This window comes from Anolis carolinensis, chromosome 1 (genome assembly GCF_035594765.1).
Source record: "Anolis carolinensis isolate JA03-04 chromosome 1, rAnoCar3.1.pri, whole genome shotgun sequence".
Taxonomy (NCBI): domain Eukaryota; kingdom Metazoa; phylum Chordata; class Lepidosauria; order Squamata; family Dactyloidae; genus Anolis; species Anolis carolinensis.
In genome coordinates, this window is record NC_085841.1 from 302,265,661 (window position 1) to 302,288,268 (window position 22,608).

At 42.6% G+C, this 22,608-nt stretch overlaps 1 protein-coding gene across 1 annotated transcript in view; it reads left to right on the forward strand.

The window, feature by feature from the left end:
- Nucleotides 1-2,015: 2,015 nt before the first annotated feature.
- Nucleotides 2,016-22,608, forward strand: part of creb3l1 (cAMP responsive element binding protein 3 like 1) — a 100,915-nt gene continuing 80,322 nt past the window's right edge. The window contains exon 1 of the mRNA XM_008104748.3: nucleotides 2,016-2,372. Within this exon, the coding sequence (XP_008102955.1) occupies nucleotides 2,265-2,372 (108 nt within the window). The 5' untranslated portion in view covers nucleotides 2,016-2,264. The remainder of the gene's footprint in view (nucleotides 2,373-22,608) is intronic.

Sequence of the window (22,608 nt, forward strand, 5' to 3'; positions counted from 1 at the left end):
GGTCACAGGCATATATTTAGAGCAGTGGTTCCCAGCCTTTTGGCCTCCAGGTGTTTTGGACTTCAACTCCCCAAAATCCCAGCCGTCTTACCAGTTGTTAGGAACTGTGGGAGCTGAAGTCCAAAATACCTGGGGGCCCAAAGGTTGGGAACCACTGGCTTAGGGTGTCCCTTCTGTAGCCATAATTTAATTGCTTAATAATATTGAGTTTACTTGACTGAAACTTTTTTGTCCCCAGAGACTGCTCTTTCCTTTTCCAAACTATTCTTTGTTGCTATAAAATACTTGTCTGTTGCTTCTGTTTTGGCAGTTTATCATGCAGAATTATAAACCACTGAAAAAGTTTTCATTTTTGCTGAATTTGGCTGTAGGTAGGGGAGACTCCACTTTGTGCCACCCTTTTAAAGGCCTGATGATGAAAAAAAAAACTCTTTTCCTGGTTTGAAAGTGTTATTTCTTGTTTAACTGTGCAGTACTTACTTTGAAAGTAGTTGTTATACTCCAGAAGCAGTACCTAAATTTTCTACTCGACAGATGCAACTGTCTTTCGAGCTGCATACGTCAACAGCAAGCTAGACTATTAATGGTCAGGAGCTCAGTCCAACCCAGGCTGGCTTCAAACTCATGACCTCTCGGTCAGTAATGATTCATTGTAGCTGGCTACTAACCAGCTGTACCACAGCCTGGCCCACAATAGGGACATGAGGGTGTTTAAAATAAATGTTGTTGTGTAGACTAGTTGCCCAGATTGCTGTGAGTTTTCCATGGAAAATGTATGGCCATGTTCCAGAAGCATTCTCTCCAGACGTTTCACCCACATCTATGGCAGGCATCTGCAGAGGTGTGATGTCTGTTGGAAACTAGGCAAGTGAAGTTTATATATCTGTGGAAGGTCCAGGGTGGGAGAAAAAACTCTTGTCTGTTTGAGGCAACTGTGAATGTTTCAACTGGCCACCTTGAAAAGCATTGAAAAGCTTTGCAGCTTCAAAGCCTGGCTGCTTCCTGCCTAGGGGAATCCTTTGTTGGGAGGTGTTTGCTGGCCCTCGTCATTTCCTGTCTGGAATTCCTCTGTTTTTGAGTGCTGCTCTTTATTTATTGTCCTGATTTCAGCCAAGCTTTGAAGCTGCAAGGCTATTCAGTGCTAATCAAGGTGGCCAATTGTAACATTCACATGTTCCTTAAACAGACAAGAATCCTTTCTCCCACCCTGGACCTTCCACAGATATATAAACCTCCCTTGCCTAGTTTAAAACAGACCTCACAACCTCTGAGGATGCCTGCCATATAAGGGGCATTCATTAAAGATTTCCCTGACCTACTTCCTGTGGACTGTGAGCAATGAAACTTGGTACAGTTATTAGTCTTCTTCATAGCTTTTTTTCCCTTCATGTCAGGAGCAACCAGAGTTGCTTCTGGAGTGAGAGAATTGGCTGTCTGCAAGGAAGTTGCCCAGGGGACGCCCGGATGTTTTGATGTTTACCATCCTCGTGGGAGGCTTCTCTCGTGTCCCCGCATGGAGCTGGAGCTGATAGAGGGAGCTCATCCGCGCTCTCCCCGGGTGGGATTTGAACCTGGCAGCCTTCAGGTCAGCAACCCAACCTTCAAGTCACGAGGCTTTTATCCCCTAGGCCACTGGAGGCTTCATAGCTACCACCTAGGGACACACACTTCTCCCACCTGTAAACACCTCGCTTGTAGAAGTCCACAGGTTGCTCCAAAAGTCAGGTTGTGACTGCGGAAATCAGAGTCTCATCATCTGAAAAATACTTGCCCTTCAAAAATAACTTCATTGTTGGAAAGAGGTGGAAGTCCGATGGTGCCACTGTGTCCAACTGCACGCCTAAACTAACTCTTGGATACTGGAGTTCTGCTTGAGCTCCACTCAGGGCTCCCATTGGCCGGGCGGGAAGAGAGGGGGCGGGCCTCCGCGTTGCCTGATTGGCGGGGCGCCTGTCTCTCCAGGAGGCTGGATGTTTGCATATTTATGAGTGCCCAGGGCTGGGAGGCGTGGCTTGGGGAGCTGCTGCTGCTGCTGCTGTTGAGGCTCGGGGGCGGCGTGTGACGGTGAGAGCGGGGCAGGGATCCCGGCGGAGAGGAAGGCGCCCCTCCCTCCTCCCTCCTGCTCCCCCTCCGCATCTTCTTCCCAGCCTCATGGATTACCAGATCCCCCGGGAAGCAGGAGGCTCAGCTCCAGGAGATCCGCCGCGAGGGGCTTCCCGAGAGTGAGGAGGAGGAAGGCGCCCTCCACCCACAGCATCCCCACCATGGACAGCCTCCTGGAGCCCTTCCCCTCCGAGCGCCTCTTCCCCGGCGGCGCCCCCAGTTTCCTGGACCTGGGAGACCTCAATGAGTCCGATTTCCTCAACAATGTGGTAAGAAAGGGACGACGAGGAGGAGGAGGTGTGTTCTGGGGAAGGAGAAAAGGGGGGAAAGGGCCACAGCCCCCTCCCTAGGGTGGCCCCTGGGTGCATCTTTCTCCTCTGCAGAATGAAGGCAGCTGAACGGCCAGGGCTCAAGGGGAGTTGTAGTTCCGGGAGCGCTCTTTTGACAGATCCCGCGAAGCTACAACTCCATGCGATCCCGTTGCATGGAGCCATTGGCAGCTAAAGTGAAGTCAAGCCGCACCAGTTCTGCAATGTAGATGCATGCACCTACATTGAAGAGTGAGTTTTGGAGAGGACCCGCTGTGTCCCGGAATGGCCCCGGGTTTGGCTTCCAGCCTCCAGCCCTTTCCCGGCTCTCTCTCTCTCTTTTACACTCACTCACTCTCTCTTTCTCTCTCTCACTCTCTCTCTCACTCTCACACACACTCTCTCTCTCATTCCATTTTTATTATACTACTAGCTTGGGTACGAGGAGCCCCGATGGCAAAGTGTGTTAAAGCGCTGAGCTGCTGAACTTGCAGACTGAAAGGTCCCAGGTTCAAATCCCAGGAGCAGAGTGAGCGCCCACTATTAGCTCCAGCTTCTGCCAACCTAGCAGTTCAAAAACATGCCAATGTGAGTAGATCAATAGGTACCGCTCCAGCGGGAAGGTAACGGTGCTCCATGCAGTCATGCCAGCCACATGACCTTGGAGGTGTCTACGGACAATGCTGGCTCTTCGGCTTAGAAATGGAGATGAGCACCAACCCCCAGAGTCAGACATGACTGGACTTAACGTCAGGGGAAACCTTTATCTTTACCTTTAGCTTGGATACCCAGCATTGCCCGGGTTATTTGAAAAAGTCAATGTTTTAATTGTACGAAATGTATAAGTTTGTGAATGAACTACAACTCACATCATGCCAAGTTAACCCCAAAAAGCTCCATCAGTACTTAAAAGTTTGTTATGTTGGTCAAGTTTGCTCTGGATGCATCATCAGTGGGGTTTAGTGTGCTCTCTGGCTGTGGGGTAAACTACAACTCCTGCTAGGATGAGTCAGTCCTCTCAAACCCCTCCAGTAGGTTGAATTAGTCATGGGGATTCTGTGTGCCAAGTTGGGTCCAGGGCCACCATCCATGAAGGTCACAGTTTCACTGGTTATGGGTGAACTATAACTCACAGAAAGGAAGGTCAGTTCACCCCAAACCCCTCCAGCATTCAAATTTTGGCATATCAGGTACGTGTGCCAAGTTTGGTCCAGATCAATCGGTGTTTTGGTTCACAGTGCTCTCTGGATGTCAGTGAACTATAACTCCCCCAAATCAAGGTGAATTTCCCCTAAAGACCTCCAGTATATTTTGCTGGTCATGGGGGCTTTGTGTGCCAAGTTTTGTCCAATTCTATCTTTGGTGGGATTAAGAGTACAGGTGAACTGTAAATCCCAGTACTGACAACTTCAAAATGCCCAAGGCAATTCCCCTCAAAAATCCACCAGTATTCAAATTGGGGCATATCACGTATGCATACCAAGTTTGGTTCAGATCCATCATTGTTTGGGTGCATAGTGTGCTCTGGATGTAGGTGAACTACAACTCCTATAAATCCCTCCAAAGACCTCAGTATTTTTATTGGTCATGGGGGTTCTGTGTGCCAAGTTAGTTCCATGTCCATCATTGGTGGAATTCAGAGTGCTCATAGATCGTAGGGCCATCTGTCCATTTGCAAATTGCACATTCAGACATGATTCCAGCCAGGGCTCGAACCCAGGGTGCATCTATATCAGGCATGGGCAAACTTCAGTCCTCCAGGTGTTTTGGACCTCAACTCCCACAATTCCTACCAGTCTACCGGCTGTACATGTGGAATGAATGCCATTTGACCCTACTTTCACTGCCATGACACAATGCTATGAAGTCATGGGAATTGTCATTTTATGAGCTCTTTAGCCTTCACTGCCTAAGAGTGCTGATGCTTCACTAAACTACAACTCCCAGGATCTCAGAGCATTGAGCCATGATAGTCCAAGGAGTGTCAAACTGCATCCTGGAGTTGTAGTTTGGGCAAGCACAGCTTGGGCAGAGAAGTCTAAACTGCAACTCCAGTGATTCCCTAGCATTGAGGAAGGGTAGTTAAAGTGGTATCAAACTGCATTCATTCTATAGTGGGGGTGCACCCCAGACTAATGCAGGATGAACTTGTGAAGTGCTTTGGGGTGCTTCTGCAATGTAGAGCGAATGCCATTTGACCCCCTTTTAACTGTGGTGGCTCAGAAATCCTGGGGGTTGTAATTTTACAAGGTCTTTAGCTTTCTCTGCCAAATAATTTCATGGCACTGAGCATTAAACTGATACCAAACTGTATTAATTCTGCAGTGTACATGCACCTTCTGTTTGGAAAGCGGCAACATTTGGCCTGATGAGGGAAATCCTAGTTGTGTGGGACTGTTTTGCGGCAGTTCATTGCCTCAGGCAGAGTCATTGCTTGATTGTAGTCCTGGAGTGTTAAGAGGTTCCAACCCTTGCTTCGAAACACCATCACCATCACTCGACAGGTTAATGTGATGAGCCAGGTTTAGGATCCAGATGGATCTTCCTTCTGTTCTGAGTACAAAACGTCACCTCCATGACTGTGTGAACCCGTCCTCTCTTTTCTAGATGGAATCTCTTAGGAGAAGCTCACATTCAGGATTGTTTTTCAATATTGCAAGGCAACAGTTATGATCACTTAATGGAGGGGTTTCATGCTTTTCTAAAGTTGTATATAGCTCAACATATGGAGAAGACAAGCTTGAAAAGTGGATTAACTATCAGATAAGATCCTATTACTTCGGGTGCACCCACACTGTAGAATTAATGCAGTTTGACATCACTTTAAGTGCCATGGCTCTATGCTATGGAGTTGTAGTTTTGCAAGGTCTTTTGACTTCTTTGCCAAACAGTGCTGATGTCTCATCAAACTATAAATCCCAGGATTCCATAGCATCCAGCCAGGGCAGTTAAAGTGGTGACAAACTGCATTAATTCTACTGTGTAGATCAGTGGTTCTCAACCAGCAGGTCCCCAGATGTTTTGGCCTTCAACTCCCAGAAATCCTAATAGCTGGTAAACTGGCCGGGATTTCTGAGAATTGTAGGCCAAAACACCTGGGGACCCACAGGTTGAGAACCACTGGTGTAGATGCAGCCCCAGCTGCTTTTAGTGCTGCAGAGGAATCCTAGGCAGAATCTCTCCCCTTGTATATTTATATGCGTAGTGGCAATTTGATTGCTCATTGGGATTGTAAAGATAGTGACATATATTGGTCATTATTACCGCTTAAGTACACTCAGATGATAAGAACATCCTGTGAAGGCTTCATATCCGTATTAATATGTTTTACCTACTGCATTTACTCATGCCTACTGTGCCATTGAATTTAATGTACACCTCAAATTTCAAAACCCTGAAACCAATTTTTTTTTGCTGTTGAATGTAATGCGCAGCAGCAAAATGTGCGCTCTTTGTAATTTGACCAAAAAAGATTGGTGTGTGCTTAGAATGCCTTATTTAAAAACAAAGGTGTTAAAACACCAAAGCTTTCACCCATGGAAAACAAAACCTTGGGGTGCATCTATGCTGTAGAATGGATCCACTTTAACTGCACATGCTCAATGCTATGGAATCACAGGGTTTGTAGTTTTGTAAAATGTTGAATTTTCTCTGCCAAAGAATGCTGATGCCTCACCACACTACAAATCCCGGGATTGCATAGCATTGAGTCATGGCAATTAAATTAGATATAATATTCCCCAAACAGGAACTCCAAGTGCTCCTGAAGCAGCTTCCCCTTTTGCATGGGCTCACCACTAAGATGACCTTGTTACACAAATCTAATGTGCACCCTCATTTTGATAAAGCAATTTAACCAAAAAAGGTGAACATTAGATTCAAGTAAATAGAATATTATGTCTTTTTCAATGAACCTAGAGTTCTCCATTAGTGTCGAAAGGAGACTGTCTCCAGATGTACAGGGGGATGGATCCTAGATGTTGGTGAAGGGAGAGATCTTCATCATTTTAAAGAATAATCAATCATACACATAGAATCATAGAGTTGGAAGAGACCTCACAGGCCATCCAGTCCAACCCCCTGTCAAAAAGCAGGAAAACACATTCAAAGCACCCTCAATAGATGGCCATCCAGCCTCTGTTTAAAAACCTCCAAAGAAGGAGCCTCCACCACACTGGGGCAAAGAGTTCCATTGCTGAACAGCTCTCACAGTGAGGAAGTTCTTCCTAATGTTCAGATGGAATCTCCTTTCCTGTAGTTTGAAGCCGTTGTTCTGCGTCCTGGTTTCCAGGGCAGTGGAAAACAGGCTTGTTCCCTCCTCCCTATGACTTCCTCTCACATATTGCTATCATGTTTCCTCTCAGCCTTCTCTTCTGCAGGCTAAACATGCTCAGCTCTTTAAGCCGTTCCTCATAGGTCTTGTTCTTCAAACCCTTTCTCATTTTAGTCACCCTTCTCTGGATGCAATCCAACTTGTCAGCATCTCCTTTCAATTGTGGTGCCCAGAATTGGACACAGTATGAACATAGTCTGCCTAAGTATTAACAGAGCAGAACTGAAATCACTGTATCACAGGTAGCAAATGTTTGGCCAATGGCGGGTTTATGCATAGACTTGTTACAGTTAAGGATCTCAAATAATAAGGGGGCCTCTACATTTTGAAAAAGAACATGTATGAAAGTGTCCATTAGAGGAGCATTCCTATTTTTGATAATGCCATTGGGACTTTTCAACTTAATATAGTTTAAAGGAAGAGTGGGGAACTGTGGCCCTCCTGATGTGTTTGGCTTACAGCTTCCATCTGCCTTAGCACTAGGATTGATGCAGAGTTGCGGTCCACAACTATCTAGTTGGCCATCCTGGTTAAGAATTTCAGCATAGCACTGTGTGCCTCACACTCCAGATGTTGTTGGATTTCAAATGCCATCAGCAAATGTGGGCTATTGTGAGGTGTGATGGAAGAACTGTAGAACAACAACTGTGTGGATTGTGCTTAAATGGACTGAATGAATTGGGAGCGTATTTCAGAACACTGATCTGATTCAAAAGCCTTGTAAGAAGATAAAATAAAAATACTGGCTGAAAGAGTAGAGGAATTACTACAGTTTATCCCCAAAGCAAACAGCAGCTTTAAGGATGATTTTCAACTTTCAGGTGAAATGGCATGGGGGCACATGATCTCCAGTTCCTTCCCATAGAGGTGAAGTTGTAAGCCAAGTCATGGTACTTAGACATTTATAGGAAAGAAACAAAGGAGTTGGCAGTATCTCGCCATTTCTTTCCATTGCATTCTAAGGCCAGCCTACACCTGAAATGTGAGCTTTTTCCTTGAGCAAACAAAATGGGTTTATCAGTATTGTAGAGAATATTTAAAAGTCTTTGTTTCCCAGATACACTGTGTTTTCTCCCCTGATTTTAGATTACAGCAGTGCTTTTCAAAGTGGCAGCTTAGTGCTAGCCTATGATTTATTGACTGCAAGTCCATGGTGAGCATCTAGGAAAGAATGAAAGAGTTGTAGTCAATGGGCACATGTTGTTCTTGTGTGCTTTTATTTGTTTCTGACATGTGGTGACCATAAAGCCAACCTATGATGGGGTTTTCTTGACAAGATTTTTTCAGACAAGAGTTTGCCTTTGCTTTCCTTTAAGTCTGAGAGAGTGTGACTTGCCCAAGATCACCCAGTGGGTTCCCATAGTGAAGCACTGAGCCATAGTCCAGTGCTCAAGCCACTATACTATGCATGATGCTAAGCACAGAGAAGGCACCAGATCCTGTCTAAAACTACACAGGGTCAGATCTAGTTACTAGTATTCAAGAGGAGGGACTGCCAAGAAAAACCAGGAGCTAAATAGCCTAAAGACACCAGATCCCAACTGATCTTTGAATCTAAGCAGGATTAGATCTAATTAGTACTTGGATGGGTGAGAAGTACTAGGTGCTGTAGATAGGCTATATTTCAGAGGAAGGAACTGGCAAAACTGACAGTTCCTTGCCTAAGAAAACTATACAGTTCAGGGATGATCATAAAGCAACTTGAAGACACATACACATAGGGTATATTCAAGCAAGGGCAAACCACCTCATAGAATCATAGAGTTGGAAGAGACCACATGGAATATCTAGTCCAACCCCTCATACAGAAAAAGCACATTCAAAATACCCTTGACTGATGGCCATCCAGCCTCTGTTTGAAAGCATTAAAGGAGGAGCTTCCACCACACTCCAAGGTAGTGAGTTCCACTGATGAACAGCTCTTATGGTCAGGAAGTTCTTCCTAATGTTCAGGTGGAATCTCCTTTCCTGTAATTTGAACCCATTCCTCCAAGTCCTATGTAGTTTCCAGGGCAGGAGAAAACATGCCTGCTCTCTCTTCCTTATGAAATCCTTTCAAGTATTTCAAATAAAATGTTTATCGTGTCTTGTCTCAGCCTTCTCTTTTGCAGGCTAAACATACCCAGCTCTTTAAGCCGCTCCTCATAGGGCATGGTCTCTAGACCTGTGATAATTTTAGTTGTCCTCCTCTGGGCAAGAATCAGATTTCTAGACACCTTCCTAATATTGACACAGCTTGTCAATATCCTCCTTGAATTGTGCTGCCCACAACTAGACACAATATTCCAGGTGAGGTCTAGCCAGAGCAGAATTGCTTCCCTTGATTTAGACATTATACACTTTTTGACATAGTCCAAAACCCCATTGGCTTTTTAGATGCTGCATCACATTGTTTGCTCATGTTCAACTTGTTGTCCACAAAGACTCCAAGATCTTTTTCACATGTACCGTTGAATGGTGAATCCGCAAGGTGGTGATGAAAATGTGGTGTTCCAATGTGCAAGAGATGGATTATTATTCTCACATATAAATTGATTATTGATTCTACTTTACAGATGCAGAGGCAAAAATAACTTGTTATGTTCAAATACAGCAGCCGTATATATATATAAATACAAACAAAAAAATACCCTGCAACCTAAATCAGCTAAGGGATGTTCAGTAGTCACAGAGTGCTGCTCTGTTGTAGGAGCAGAGCCGGCTCTACATAATTTTCAAGAGTAGGCGAACAGAATTTTGGCGCCCCCCCCCCCCACACACACCAATTGCTCCCATATAAAATTATCAAAGCAGATAATCCACATTATCTGCTTTGAACTGGATTATTTGAGTCCACACTGCCATATAATCCAGTTCAAAGCAGATGATATGGATTTTATATGGCAGTGTAGAAGGGGCCTTCTACACTCCCATATAAGATTATCAAAGCAGATAATCCACATTATCTGCTTTGAACTGGATTATCTGAGTCCACACTGTCATATAATCCAGTACAAAGCAGATGATCTGGATTTTATATGGCAGTGTAGAAGGGAACCTTCTACATTGCCATATAAGATTATTAAAGCAGATAATCCACATTATCTGCTTTGAACTGGATTATCTGAGTCCACACTGCCATATAATCCAGTTCAAAGCAGATGATCTGGATTTTATATGGCAGTGTAGAAGGGACCTTCTACATTCCCATATAAGATTATTAAAGCAGATAGTCCACATTGTCTGCTTTGAACTGGATTATCTGAGTCCACACTGCCATATAATCCAGTTCAAAGCAGATGATCTGGATTTTATATGGCAGTGTAGAAGGGGCCTTCTACACTCCCATATAAGATTATCAAAGCAGATAATCCACATTACCCGTTTTGAACTGGATTATCTGAGTCCACACTGCCATATAATCCAGTTCAAAGCAGACGCTCTGGATTTTATATGGCAGTGTAGAAGGGGCCTTCTACACTCCCATATAAGATTATCAAAGCAGATAATCCACATTACCCGTTTTGAACTGGATTATCTGAGTCCACACTGCCATATAATCCAGTTCAAAGCTGATGATCTAGATTTTATATGGCAGTGCAGAAGGGGCCATTATCAAGCCTAAAACAGCAGTGTAGTGGTTTGAGCATTGAACGATGGCTCTTGAGACCTGGGTTCAAATTCTTTGCTGTGCTATGGAAGCCCATTAGGTGACCTTTGGTAAGTCACACTCTCTCAGCCTCTGAGGAAAGCAGCAGCATCCTCTCTTTGAACAAGTCTTGCCAAGCAACCCCTGTTATTGGATTGCCATAAGTTAGGAATGGCTTGAAGTTACAATGACCTAATCTCACCTAAAACTAGGAAATGAAGCACCTAAATATTAGGAATAATGTTTGTATTCTGTGTGATAGTGGAATTGATTGTATGGGACTGTTGTGGACTTTCCATCTTTGGGGAAAGATGGTCATCTTTCAGGAATGCTTTAAGTGTGTATTGCTGTATGACAGAATGCGGTTGAATGTGATGGCCATTAAGGTCCCTTCTAATTTTAACATTTTATGATTCTACCAGCCAGTTGCTGTGGCATAGTCAATTGGTCACCCTGATAAGCACTTAATGGCCTTGGAGCCTGAAAGCCTGGCTTATTCCTCCCTGGGGGAATACTTTGTTGGGTGGTGTTAGCTGGCCCTGATTGTTGCCTGTCTGCAATTCCTCTGTTTTCTCTGTGTTGCTCTTTATTCACTGTCCTGGTTTTAAAGTGTTTTAATGGTGGTTGCCAGGTTTTGCCGATTTTCAATGGTTTATATAAGTATGGAATAATGTCCAGTGTGGGAGAAAGAACTCTTGTCTGTTGGAGGCATGTGTGAATGTTGCAACTGGCCACCTTGATTAGCATTGAATGGCCTTGCAGCTGCAAAGTCAATCAGGGAGGGTGGGGACAAGTGGAGCATATATATACCTGTGGAATGATGTCCAGGGTAGAAGAAAGAACTGTTGGAGGCAAGTGGGAATGTTGCCATTGGCCAAATTGATTAGCACTGAATGGCCTTGCAGCTGCAAAATCAATCAGGGAGGGTGGGGGCAAGTGGAGCGAATATATACCTATGGAATGATGTCCAGGGTAGAAGAAAGAACTGTTGGAGGCAAGTGGGAATGTTGCCATTGGCCAAATTGATTAGCAATGAATAGCTTTGCAGCCTTGCAGCTTCAAAGGCTGGCTGCTTCATGCCTAGGGGAATCCTTTGTTGGGAGGTATTAGCTGGCTCTTCCTGTCATAAATGTGGGTGAAATGTCAGGAGAGGGATATAAATAAATTAATAAAAAGCAGGAAGCTGCCAGGCTTTGAAACTGCAATGCTATTCAATGCTATTCAAGCTGGCCAATTCCAACATTCACACTTGCCTCAAGCAGACAAGAGTTCTGTCTCTCACCCTGGACCTTCCATAGGTATATAAACCCCACTTGCCTAGTTTCCAACAGACCTCACAATCCCCGAGGATGCCTGCCCCATGGGCGAAATGCCAGAAAACAATGCCTCCCGACATGGCCACACAGCCTGGAAAACTCACAACAACCCACAAATAAAAAGCAGTTTTAAATCCTGCTCTAAATTTCTAGCCTACCTCGCAGGGCGCGCGTTGCTGGCCTGGCTGCTGCTAATGGAGGAAAGCAACAGGAGGGGGCGTGGCTTCCAGGCACGGGAGAGGGAGGGAGGCCAGTATCGGCTGAAACAGCGCCAAATAGCCAATGGGAGCCCATCCTGAACAAGTAGGAGAGATCCACCCGGCCTTTCCCACTTCGTGTGTCCCTTCCATTTTGCATGTGCAGGCAGCCCTGGCTCTCCAGCTGTAAAGGCAAAGGGGAGGGAAGCCGAAGCAGGTCCAAGGAGGCCAACCTGGCTCTCATCTGCTGCCAAACGGGGGAAGAGAGGCACTGCTTTGTCCCAAAGGGCGCCCGCCCAGAGCTTCAGCGAGGCTCCTTTGCCCCAGCGCCCTCCAAAGCATCTCCAGGAGGCAAGCCCCAGCAGCCTGGACTTCCTTTCCAAACTCAATAGCACCCCTGGGAAGGTGGCGCCCAACGCGGGGGCGTGGCCAGCGTGCCGTGTTGGGCCGGGCCTGTGTAGGAGCCATAAAACTAAGTCCAGTTCAAACTGCATGATATGGCAGTGTAGATGGGGCCATTGAGCTGTGGCAGTACAAGTGGAGTCAAACTACATAAATTCTACAGTGTAGATGCACCTTCAGTTTCTCTTCTAGGCTGGCACCCAGTCCCATTCTTGGAAGATCTGGCTTGAATTTCATCCATGAAAGGAGCCTTCATAAGCAGGCTTAATCTCTCTCCCATTCTGTGTTTATCTACAGATTGCAGTGAACTTTCTCATCATATTCTTGTACTGCTGAATTGACCTTTCTATTGTGAGCGCTAGATTTTGGCTGTGTGGTTTAATCTTGACAGAATGCCCCTATTCATTCATTGTTTTCATTCATGTTGCCAATATTAAAGCAAATTTCAAGTCTTGCTTCAAACACAGTTAACCTTTTGAGCTTTTGTTTGTTTTTAGCCATCACTTTGTAACCTTTTGGCTGGCTTTACTGCACTGATGCAAGGGGTGAGCCACTGGATTTTTCTATTTTTGTCTGTTTAAACTCATAATAAGCATGGAGATAAGTGGATGATAATATAATTGTTGTTGTGTGCCTCCAACCCATTTCTGACTTATGGCAACCCTAAGGTGACCTTATCGTATGGTTTTCTGGGGCTGAGAGTGTGTGACTTGCCCACAATCATCCAGCGGGTTTTCATGGCTGAATGGGGATTTGAACCTCGGTCTCAGAATCATATCCAACACTCAAACCACTATGCCACGCTGGCTCTCAGCAATATGATATTACTAATTAAAATGGTCTGGGCAGTTTCTGAAAGAATCAGATTTCCAAGTATTGGTTTTTAAAAAGGGGAAAATGATGTATGGTAATTAGAGACATTGTATATTGTTAAGTGGGTGCCAGGATTGCTGGTATGTGTGTGTGATTCATATAACCAGGATAATCTAGTGACTCTTGATGTTCCTGAGTGCCTTCTGACAATAACTTTGTACCTATGAGGCATTCTATTTCTTTGTAGAAAAGGTTTTGAATCTCAAATATAGATGTTATTTTACATGCCCATTACTAGTATCTGGCAATCTAAAAGTTACTTGAGGATTTTGTTCATCGAGGTGATTCTCTTTCTCTTCATAGTAAAGGTAAAGGGTTTCCCCGGACATTAAGTCTAATCGTGTCTGACTCTTGGGGTTGGTCTCATCTCCATTTCTAAGTCAAAGAGAATATTAAGCTACAGTGAATTAGTGGAAGGCAGCATGTCTCTCTCTCTCTCTCTCTCTCTCTCTGTGTGTGTGTGTGTGTGTGTGTGTGTGTGTGTGTGTGTGTGTGTGTGTAAGGGGATCCTGTAGGTGATAATGCACAAGAGTCAATGGAGTCTAGAGCCAGGCAAAGTGTGGTCACTGGTCAGGCACTTTAGAGCAGAATTACATTGGAATAAGTGTTTCAAACTAGGTAATTCCAGGTCTTCTAAATCTTCTAAAATAAACCCTCTGACATATGGGAGTGTTGTTGACATTGGGTGGAATTGGCATGGCACTTCATGGAGGTCATGGATTCATATTAACATGAGCCTTTCCAGGTTATATTTTTGAGCAGTAAATACACAGTTGTGACTTACAAAGTTTTGTGAGGAATCCAGACATCCTCCTACAAAGTAATACTGCGGTTGCAACGACATGGTGTTTCCCTTAGCACTCCAGCTGCAATATTTTGCTGTGGGTAGAATGAGATTTTCTACACATACACTCAGCCAACCAGTAGTGTGCCAACCATGGCAGCGTGAAATGTGATTATGTGTGACAGTTTCTGGTGGGTGATGAACAACAGAGATCTCCATTGATGCCTGTATAATTTCAAGATAATTTAAAAGGCACTTAATTTTTCCTCTAAGTAAAAACAAAACATTAAGCAGAGAGCAGTCCTTCACTAACATTTCATTTATTGTTATCATTTGTGTCTTCAAGTCCTTTCTGATTTATAGTGACACTAAGGATTTCTGCAGATCCTGTGGACTGATCAATGATAAATAAGTAGTTCCTAGAACAAATCAGACCTGAACTTTCTTGAGAGGTCAAGGTGACTAAACTGAGGCCCCTTCTACACTGCCATATATCCCAGGATCTGATCCCAGATCATCTTCTTTAAACTGCATTATATGAGTTTCTACTGCCATATAATCTGGGATAATCAGATAATCTGGGTTCAGATCCTGGGATATAGGGGTCATGTGGAAAGGGCCTGAGGCTGTTATACTTGGCCACATCATGAGAAGAGCTGACTCACTAGAAAAGATGATAATGCTTGGGAAAGTGGAAGGCGGTAGGAAAAGATGCAAGAAAGCTATAGTCAAGAAAACTATAGTCCTAACTCTGCAAGGTCTGAGCAGGGCTGTTGAGGATATGGTGACATGGAAATCTCTCATTCATAGGATCGCCATGAATCAAAATTGACTTGAAGGCAGTTAGCAACAACAAAACAAAAACAAAACTATCATGTAGAATTCTATGTATTTAAATCCTGTTCTAGCAATCAAACCACTACACCACTGTAGATCTCACCTTATAACACCTTACTGAATACTTATAACACCTTGCTACAATAAAACGTTATGGTTTTGATCCAAATATGATCATATATGGCAGTAGGGGTTACTTACTGCTTCAAGGACCTTCTTACTTTCCTAAAAGATGATTGGCACAAATAGTTTTGGCTGTAATAGCAGTTATTTCTGCTTTTTTGGTCTATGGTCAGATTTCACAAATGAATACTGAAAAAAGAGGCTGTGTAAAGATATTAAACGACATTAAGAAAATGCAATGATTGCTCTTTATAAAATAAACAAAGAGAAAATGCTGCTTAACATAACTGAGATAGTGTAATCAGTGGTTGTATATGTATTTGAAGTGGAGTGATGATGTTAAAAAAACCCCCAATTTTCCGGTATTAGTCATTCAAAACATTCGTATACTTTATCAGTAGAGAGTCCAGTATGGTTATTTAATAAAGGTAAAAAAAACCCTACAACAACCAAAGCTTAATAGACAAACATGTCTGAAATAGTAAAGAATAGGACCTAAAATACCTGAGTGACCAGGTGGGCTTCCTTGAGTACTGACACTGGACACAGAAAAATATTGGGATCTAGACTAGGTGTGTAGCCTCGATTTAACAATAACTGATCATGATATACTGGTATTTATACAGAAAGGTGCTTTCCGTTCAATCAGTTTTAACTGTGGATGCTCTGAAGAGCTTCTGAACGCTAGACAGACTGTATATTTATATATTTTAAAGGTAAAAGCAATTAAATGGTCCTTTGGGAGTCTAGGTGTGTCAGAAAGCCAAAGCAGATTGTGACATTAGAATCACAAAAGGAAACGAAAGGAAGAAGAAAGAGCTGGCACAAGGAAATTCTCTATGGATATTAACTTTACCATTTAAGTGGTGTAACAAATTATACATCGTCTTGGCAAACATCATACATAGTTTTTGCTGAGTTTGTTCTTGGGTTTTTTAAAGAGCAAATATTGTGTTCACAGTGGATAAAAAGCTCATTTAATTGGGAAGAACCATATGCATTTAATTCTGCTTGAGCTGAAACAAAAAGATTAGCCAGGAATTCCTAGCCATTTCCAGTTCTGCTAGATTCCAAAGCTCAGTGGGACGTTGTCCCAGCTGCTAGGAGAGGTACACAGATGTCTTTGCAACGGGGGCCAGCCAAGCACTGTGTGGCCTATATAGAAAGTGTCATTCCTGCTATTTTATAACTTGCTAGCAGTTAGTTGACCCATAACATTTTTTGAATTATGGTGGGTTAGTCTAGTTTAGCTAGTTTAGCAATGAGGAATGAAAAATATGTCTTGAGATAACAATCTTGATTTTTTAAGGCTCAACAATCTTTACGATTTGGAGCACTCAGCTTTAGTTGCAGATGAACAGTTCCTGATCACTTAACCAAAGCATGTACAAGTTCCTTTAAAAAAAAAACCTTGTTACTTCTGGAATTTTGCAACTCAATCTAGTTGCTAGTCATGTTCATTGGGGAATTTGGGATGCTGTCATTTGAAAAATAATATTCCAACAGAGCCTGGAAGAAAAGACTTTTCACCAACGTCATTACCTCCAGCTCGTTCCTTTATGGGACAAGAAAGGTTGTCCCAAAAAAGAGCTAGCTAGAAGGAAGGAATATATGTTTCAAAATAATGTGGTATATAAGAGATAAATCAATATACAGGCAGTCCACGAGTTATAAACATCTGACTTACAAACGTCTCATAGTTAATAACAGGGTTGAGACAACAGGAGGTGAGAGAAATCTACTTCTACGAAGGGAAATCCACTCCTAAAAGAGTTATCATGGGGAAAAGGTGTTTCAATCGAAGCTTTATCTTCAATCCTTGTTTACACAACAAGCCAATATTTGAAAATGACAGAAAAAGAGGTGAAATCTTCTGAACAGGGGCACAGATAGCAAAGCAAAAACCACAGGTGTATTAACTCTTCTCTATGCTGTCTGAGGCAAAAAGATATATATTTTTGGCTGGAGTTACACTTCAAAAATTACCTATTATGACTTATAAACAACTTCAACTTAAAAACAAACCTATAGAACCTATCTTGTTCATAACTTGGGGGCTGCCTGTACTACTGTTATGAATAATTGTTCTTTGCTACCTTCAAAAATGATTTTTTAAATATCACGTTAAACGTGTTTGATAGGAATTCATTTCCCACAGGATTCTAATGTCAATCTATTGTCAGTTCTAAGATGGTTTAAAAAAAACCCCTAGAAATTAATTTGAACATAACAATTAATGCAAGAAATAATATTCTGAACTACTCCTTCCATTATCGCAACAAGTGTTGGTTACAAGATACTTCTCAAACCCTGCTCCATGGTATGTGATGAGAACAAGTTATTCTTAAAAAGTAATACTCTCTAGGCTCTGCTTTTCTAACATTATGCCCAATCCTGGTGAGGCTTTGTTTTCCTGTTTAGGGTTTCTCTTCTCTCTTTTTCAGTTTTATAGCATCAGAGCTTCAACATACTTAAGGTCCCCAGCAAGATGCTTGGCTGTATAGGCTCCCAGATATGTCATCCCAGTAGGCCACTGAGTCCAGTCCCACACATTTGTTGTTAATTTCGGTCAAACTGGTGACTCATGAGCAAGCTGGACTAGGAAAAGACTCAACTCAACTGAAGTGTAGTGCTGCAGATAAATTCTTCCAATGCCATGGATCTCATCTCAAAGACAAAATTAATGGGTCTGAGAGCAAGTCAAGCCAAAATGACTAAATAGAGGCCATTATATTTTGGATGTATCATGAAATGACATGATTCATTAAAAACACAACAATGTTTGACAACATGAAAGGCAGAAGACAGGAGGGTTGCATTATAGGAAGGTCAAGAAAGCCATGGTATTGCATTTGTAGGACATTAGCTGGGCTCTCATATGTTGAAGCTGACTGGATAGTAATTAACAAAAACAAAATGATTTATTCATTAAGTGATTTACAAGCAGACTTTTAGAATAAATTCTTTCAGGATGGCATAATACTAAAGCCCATAAACACAATGAAAGCGATGATTATGATTAAAAACAGAACTTAAAATAAAACTAACATTTTCAACCACATAGCACCATATGCTTAACAGCTCCAGTAGAAGTCCTGGTACTATCATCTGAGAAATGGAGTTTGGAGCACAAAGCTTTGGAGTGAAAAATATGAATACATCCTTACATACCTACATCAAAAAGTCTGAAAACTTTTGTTGACTAAATCTATTCGACTTCTAGTTTCCTGTTCCAGTAAACAACTTGAAAACAAATGCAAAACCATATTTTACAACTGCCATATAACTGTCAAACAGTTTCTCCTCCACCCTCTATTCCCCAATTTCTTCCTATATTGCATGCAATTAATTTCTAGAACTGGCAGCCACAAGAAGCAGGGATGCTTTGAACCAAGATTAACTGTGTCATTCAACATATCAACACTAACAAAAGAAAGTCAAGAGAAAGTTTGCTTTGCAATATTTAAAGCCAGGTAGCATGATTTGAGGAAGGCAGAGAGGGGAGGAATGGGATTTTCATGCTGATGATATATACTGAAGTGATACTGAAGTGGGGAAGGCAAAAGTGTCATTTACTTATATGCTGAAGGGAGTGCAATATTTGTGAGTCGTGGTGTATGTGTCTGTCTTTTTGAGAAACCATTGTGGACTATTTTTTGCATTATTCCTTTTATTAGCTATACCTTCAGGACCCGGTGGTGCCCAGGTTATTAGAAGAAGGCATTGTTTGTTTTGGGATGTTAGGTAATATCACTGAAGTCTGGTCCAGATCCATCATTGTCTGGGTTCTGTGCTGTCTGGATAAGGGTGAACTGCAACTCCCAGATTCCCAGGGCAATCACCCCTAAACCCTGCCAGTAATCGCAGTTGGCCATGTTGGGTCTGTGTGCCAAGTTTGGTCCAGATCCGTCGTTGGCTGGGTTCAGGGCTCTCTGCATAAGGGTGAACTACAACTCCCAGATTCGAGATCAATTACCCACAAATCAGGCCTATATGCACATCAGCTGGGTTCAGTGCTTTCTGCTTGTGGGTGAACTATAGCTCACAAAATTAAGGTCCATTCCCACTAACCCATGCAGTATGTTCAACTGGTCGTGGGGCTTCTCTGTGCCAAGTTTGGTCCCAGTCCATTGTTGGTGGGGGTCACAGTATCAGTGAAGGTACTGCAAGTCCCATTATCCATGGCAAGTTTGGTCCAGATCCATTGTTGGTTGGGTTAACAGTGCTCTCTGGATGTAGGTCAAGTACAACTCCTGTATCTCATGGTGAATTCTCCCCAAATCTCTTGGTCAGTTGCTGATCAATTTCTCTGTTAACTGTGTGCCATAGGAATGGGTAGGAAAGTGTTACGGTAGAGGCAGTGGGCGGGATAATGCGAATTAAGAAACCCTGGTATGTCCATTCTGGAGGAAAAACAGAACATCTAGGGTGAAATTATCCCAGCATGGAAGCCTTCACTTGAGTGGGGGGCAGAATGGTGTTTGTGGAGGACACTGGCAGGGTTTGGGCTACATGTTCATGGCGCTCACGATAACCTGCATGTCAGTGGAGGGAGGGCCATTGGTGTCTTCTGCTCAGTGGGAACTATAGCTGTTTCTGGAGGTGGGAGGCTGGCTGTGTAAGTGGACACCTCTTCCATACACACATTTTTCACTTTTTTATGTGTATAGAAGAAGATATAGAAGAAGATCATAGCTTATATGACTACTTATGTGAAAAGTCAGTTTTTACTGCTAAATTATCTCCAGTGCATTCTGTGTGGCAAAGAAGGAACCTTTAAGCTTCTTGCTAGGTGTGTCTTCCCATTGTTTTTGGAAACAGCTTTGTTCCTCAACCTCTGGTCATGGTCCTGAGAACAACCATAAATGGTTTGCTGTAAAAAGGAATCCTTTGCTTCTTTGTCCAACATGAAGAAATACACATCCTAAGCATATTTACTGAAAATATATCCTTACTGAATGTCACTGAAATTATAACCAAATACCTTGAAGGCAGCAGATCCTGTTTGAGCTTGGAAGCAAAGCAGGAGCAGCCCAGATTAGAACATGGATGGGAGACTACCAATGAATACTGTAGGCTCTATTTCAGAGAAGGAAACTGGATAAACCACCTCTGAGTATTCCTTGCCTAAGAAAACCTTGTGAAATACATGGGATTATCTTTAAGTCAACAGGCAACTTAAAGACGTGCAAGTGTACACACATGCACAATTGTGTACAGAATTGCTGTCTATCATACTTGGTTACATGTAGTGACCTCCTTTCAATTTAATGCTTATTGTATGTAATTCATATCTTAGAGGCTCAATGTCTTGTAGAATTCCACAGCAATGCTTTTAAATTACGTTAATTCTACAATGTAGATCCATCCTTTGTTGCCCCTCTCTGCAGAATGCTTTGACTACTTTTTCTTGCCCTGGGAATGTCTTTGACTTCATATCCTGCTCCCTATTTTACTGAGCTTTTGCTTTTTCCATAGGTGCCTTGGCACACTCGTAACAAAGCACTCTGTTGTTGCCATTCGCTATTTTTGTTTTCCCCACAAATGTCTCCAGACCCCATTTCTGGAAATAAAGATTATATTTGAAGGCCAGCAATTTGCTTTGTAGCATGCCAGACTCTTGACTGAGAAAGAGAAGGAGTGATAGAAGAAGTGGAGATGGAGATGGTAGTAGTAATGCAAGAGCAGAGACTGTGATTTTGGCAGGTGTCAAAAAAGGTACCAGTGACTAACACCACTTTGAGGATTTTGTCTTCTTAATAGCCAGAATACCTTTTCCCTTTTTAATGAATGCCAAAGTTCATTTTCAGGGTGCCTTACAGGAAACAGTTCTGTACTATGACTTGAATCTTCATGTACCAGGAAGGAGCCTGTGTTACAACATTTGGTCTGCTACTGTTTTGTGCTAGCTTTCAATTAGAGCTGGGAGTAGCCTGTGTTTGTTTACCTTCCTGTGACTTTAGATTTTCCTTGTACATATTACAGTTTCTTTCTATAGGATGAAGGCTGTAATGTCATCTATGTGATTAGGTTCTGTATAATGTCTCCTTCAAGTTTAAACTAATCAAAGCTCTTCCCCCTATTTTCTTTGAAGGCCTACTACTCCAATGAAAACTTCCTTACTCATATTTTATAGAAAAGACATATATTGATCCCATTTTTGAAGACAGAGTTTGTGTTTGCTTTTCCATAATGACAAATGGAGAACAAGAAAATCTGCCATCTATTTAAAGACATTAGCCAAGTCTTATTATATTATGGATGTTGAATAAGATCTTATTTTACTGTTTTCTTTCAGCTTTAGAATAATTTTAGGTGTTTGCATTTCTGTATTTTATTTTCTCTCTCTCCTGAAATCTTTCAGTGGTTAGTGGAGAAAACAATTTCTAAAACTGCATTTCTCTATATGAACTGTTTTTAATAGGGCTTCTGCTCAGGGTTGCAGCCTGATTGGACTGACAACAAGGGCCAGAAATTTTGCTTTAAAAATGAATGCTGAACTTCCACAGAAGAAAAGAATTCAGATTTATCTTATAGTTTGTAAACATGAAGAAACAGACTTGATGGCAGGTATACCTTAGCCGGCATATTGCAGTGGTTTGAGAGTTGGACTGTGACTTTGGAAACCAGAGCTCAAATCCCTGTAGGACTATAAAACCTACTAGGTGACCTTGGGCAGGTCACATTCTCTCAGCCTTAGAGGACTACAATGTGAAACCTCTTCTGAACAACTCTTGCCAAGGAAATCCTGTGACCTTAGTGTCACCATAGGTCAGAAATGACTTGAAGTCACAAAACCACAAAAGTATCTTAGCCACTTCAGTGAGCTAGGTTTGAGAAACAGTAGCCCATATTTATTACATAATTATAGAGCAATTGTTTTGCTTTAATTGCCTCCATTCTGCCCTATAGAATCCTGGAATTCACTATTTAGGAAAAGCTTTTAGAATCCAGTGCCTCTTCAAACTACAAACATCAGGATTTCATAGGATGCGGCCAATACAGTTAATGTGGAATCATAATGCTATAATTGAGTAATAAGAGTGGCACCCAGATGGTTGTTTGGACCCTCTTTTTAAAACCATTACTCGGGATTACAGTGTGAGAATTGCCATTGGGACACATGGCAGTACAGAGATCAGTAACAGGAACCACTTCATGGAGATAAAATGTGATAAAAGGTTTACAATATTGAACTGTGATATATAGAAGCAGAAACTGAGTGTAGGAGAGACCCCATGACTGTACAACCTTGGGTAACTGTTTTGCAGTTTGTGGTTGATGTTGACTTCTTTATGGCCAGGCAGCACATCTTTTTACCTCTATGTACTCAGTGTGGCTGTGCCCTGGATGAGAGCCTATTCTAGAAGAGGTTGGAAAAGTTTCTCCTTTTGGAATATAGCCCCCTGAATCCAGCATGGTCATTAACTAGACGTTATATCTGACCAAGATGCCCTCATTGGCGCAGCAGGTTAAATCGCTGAGCTGCTGAACTTTCTGATCAAAAGGTCAGCGGTTCGAATGTGGGGAGCAGGATGAACTCCTGCTATTAGCCCCAGCTTCTGCCAACCTAGCAGTCTGAAAACATGCAAATGTGAATAGATCAATACCTTCTGGTGGGAAGGTAACGGCGTTCCATGCAGTCATGCCGGCTACATGACCTTGGAGGTGTCTACAGACAACGCTGACTCTTTGGCTTAGAAA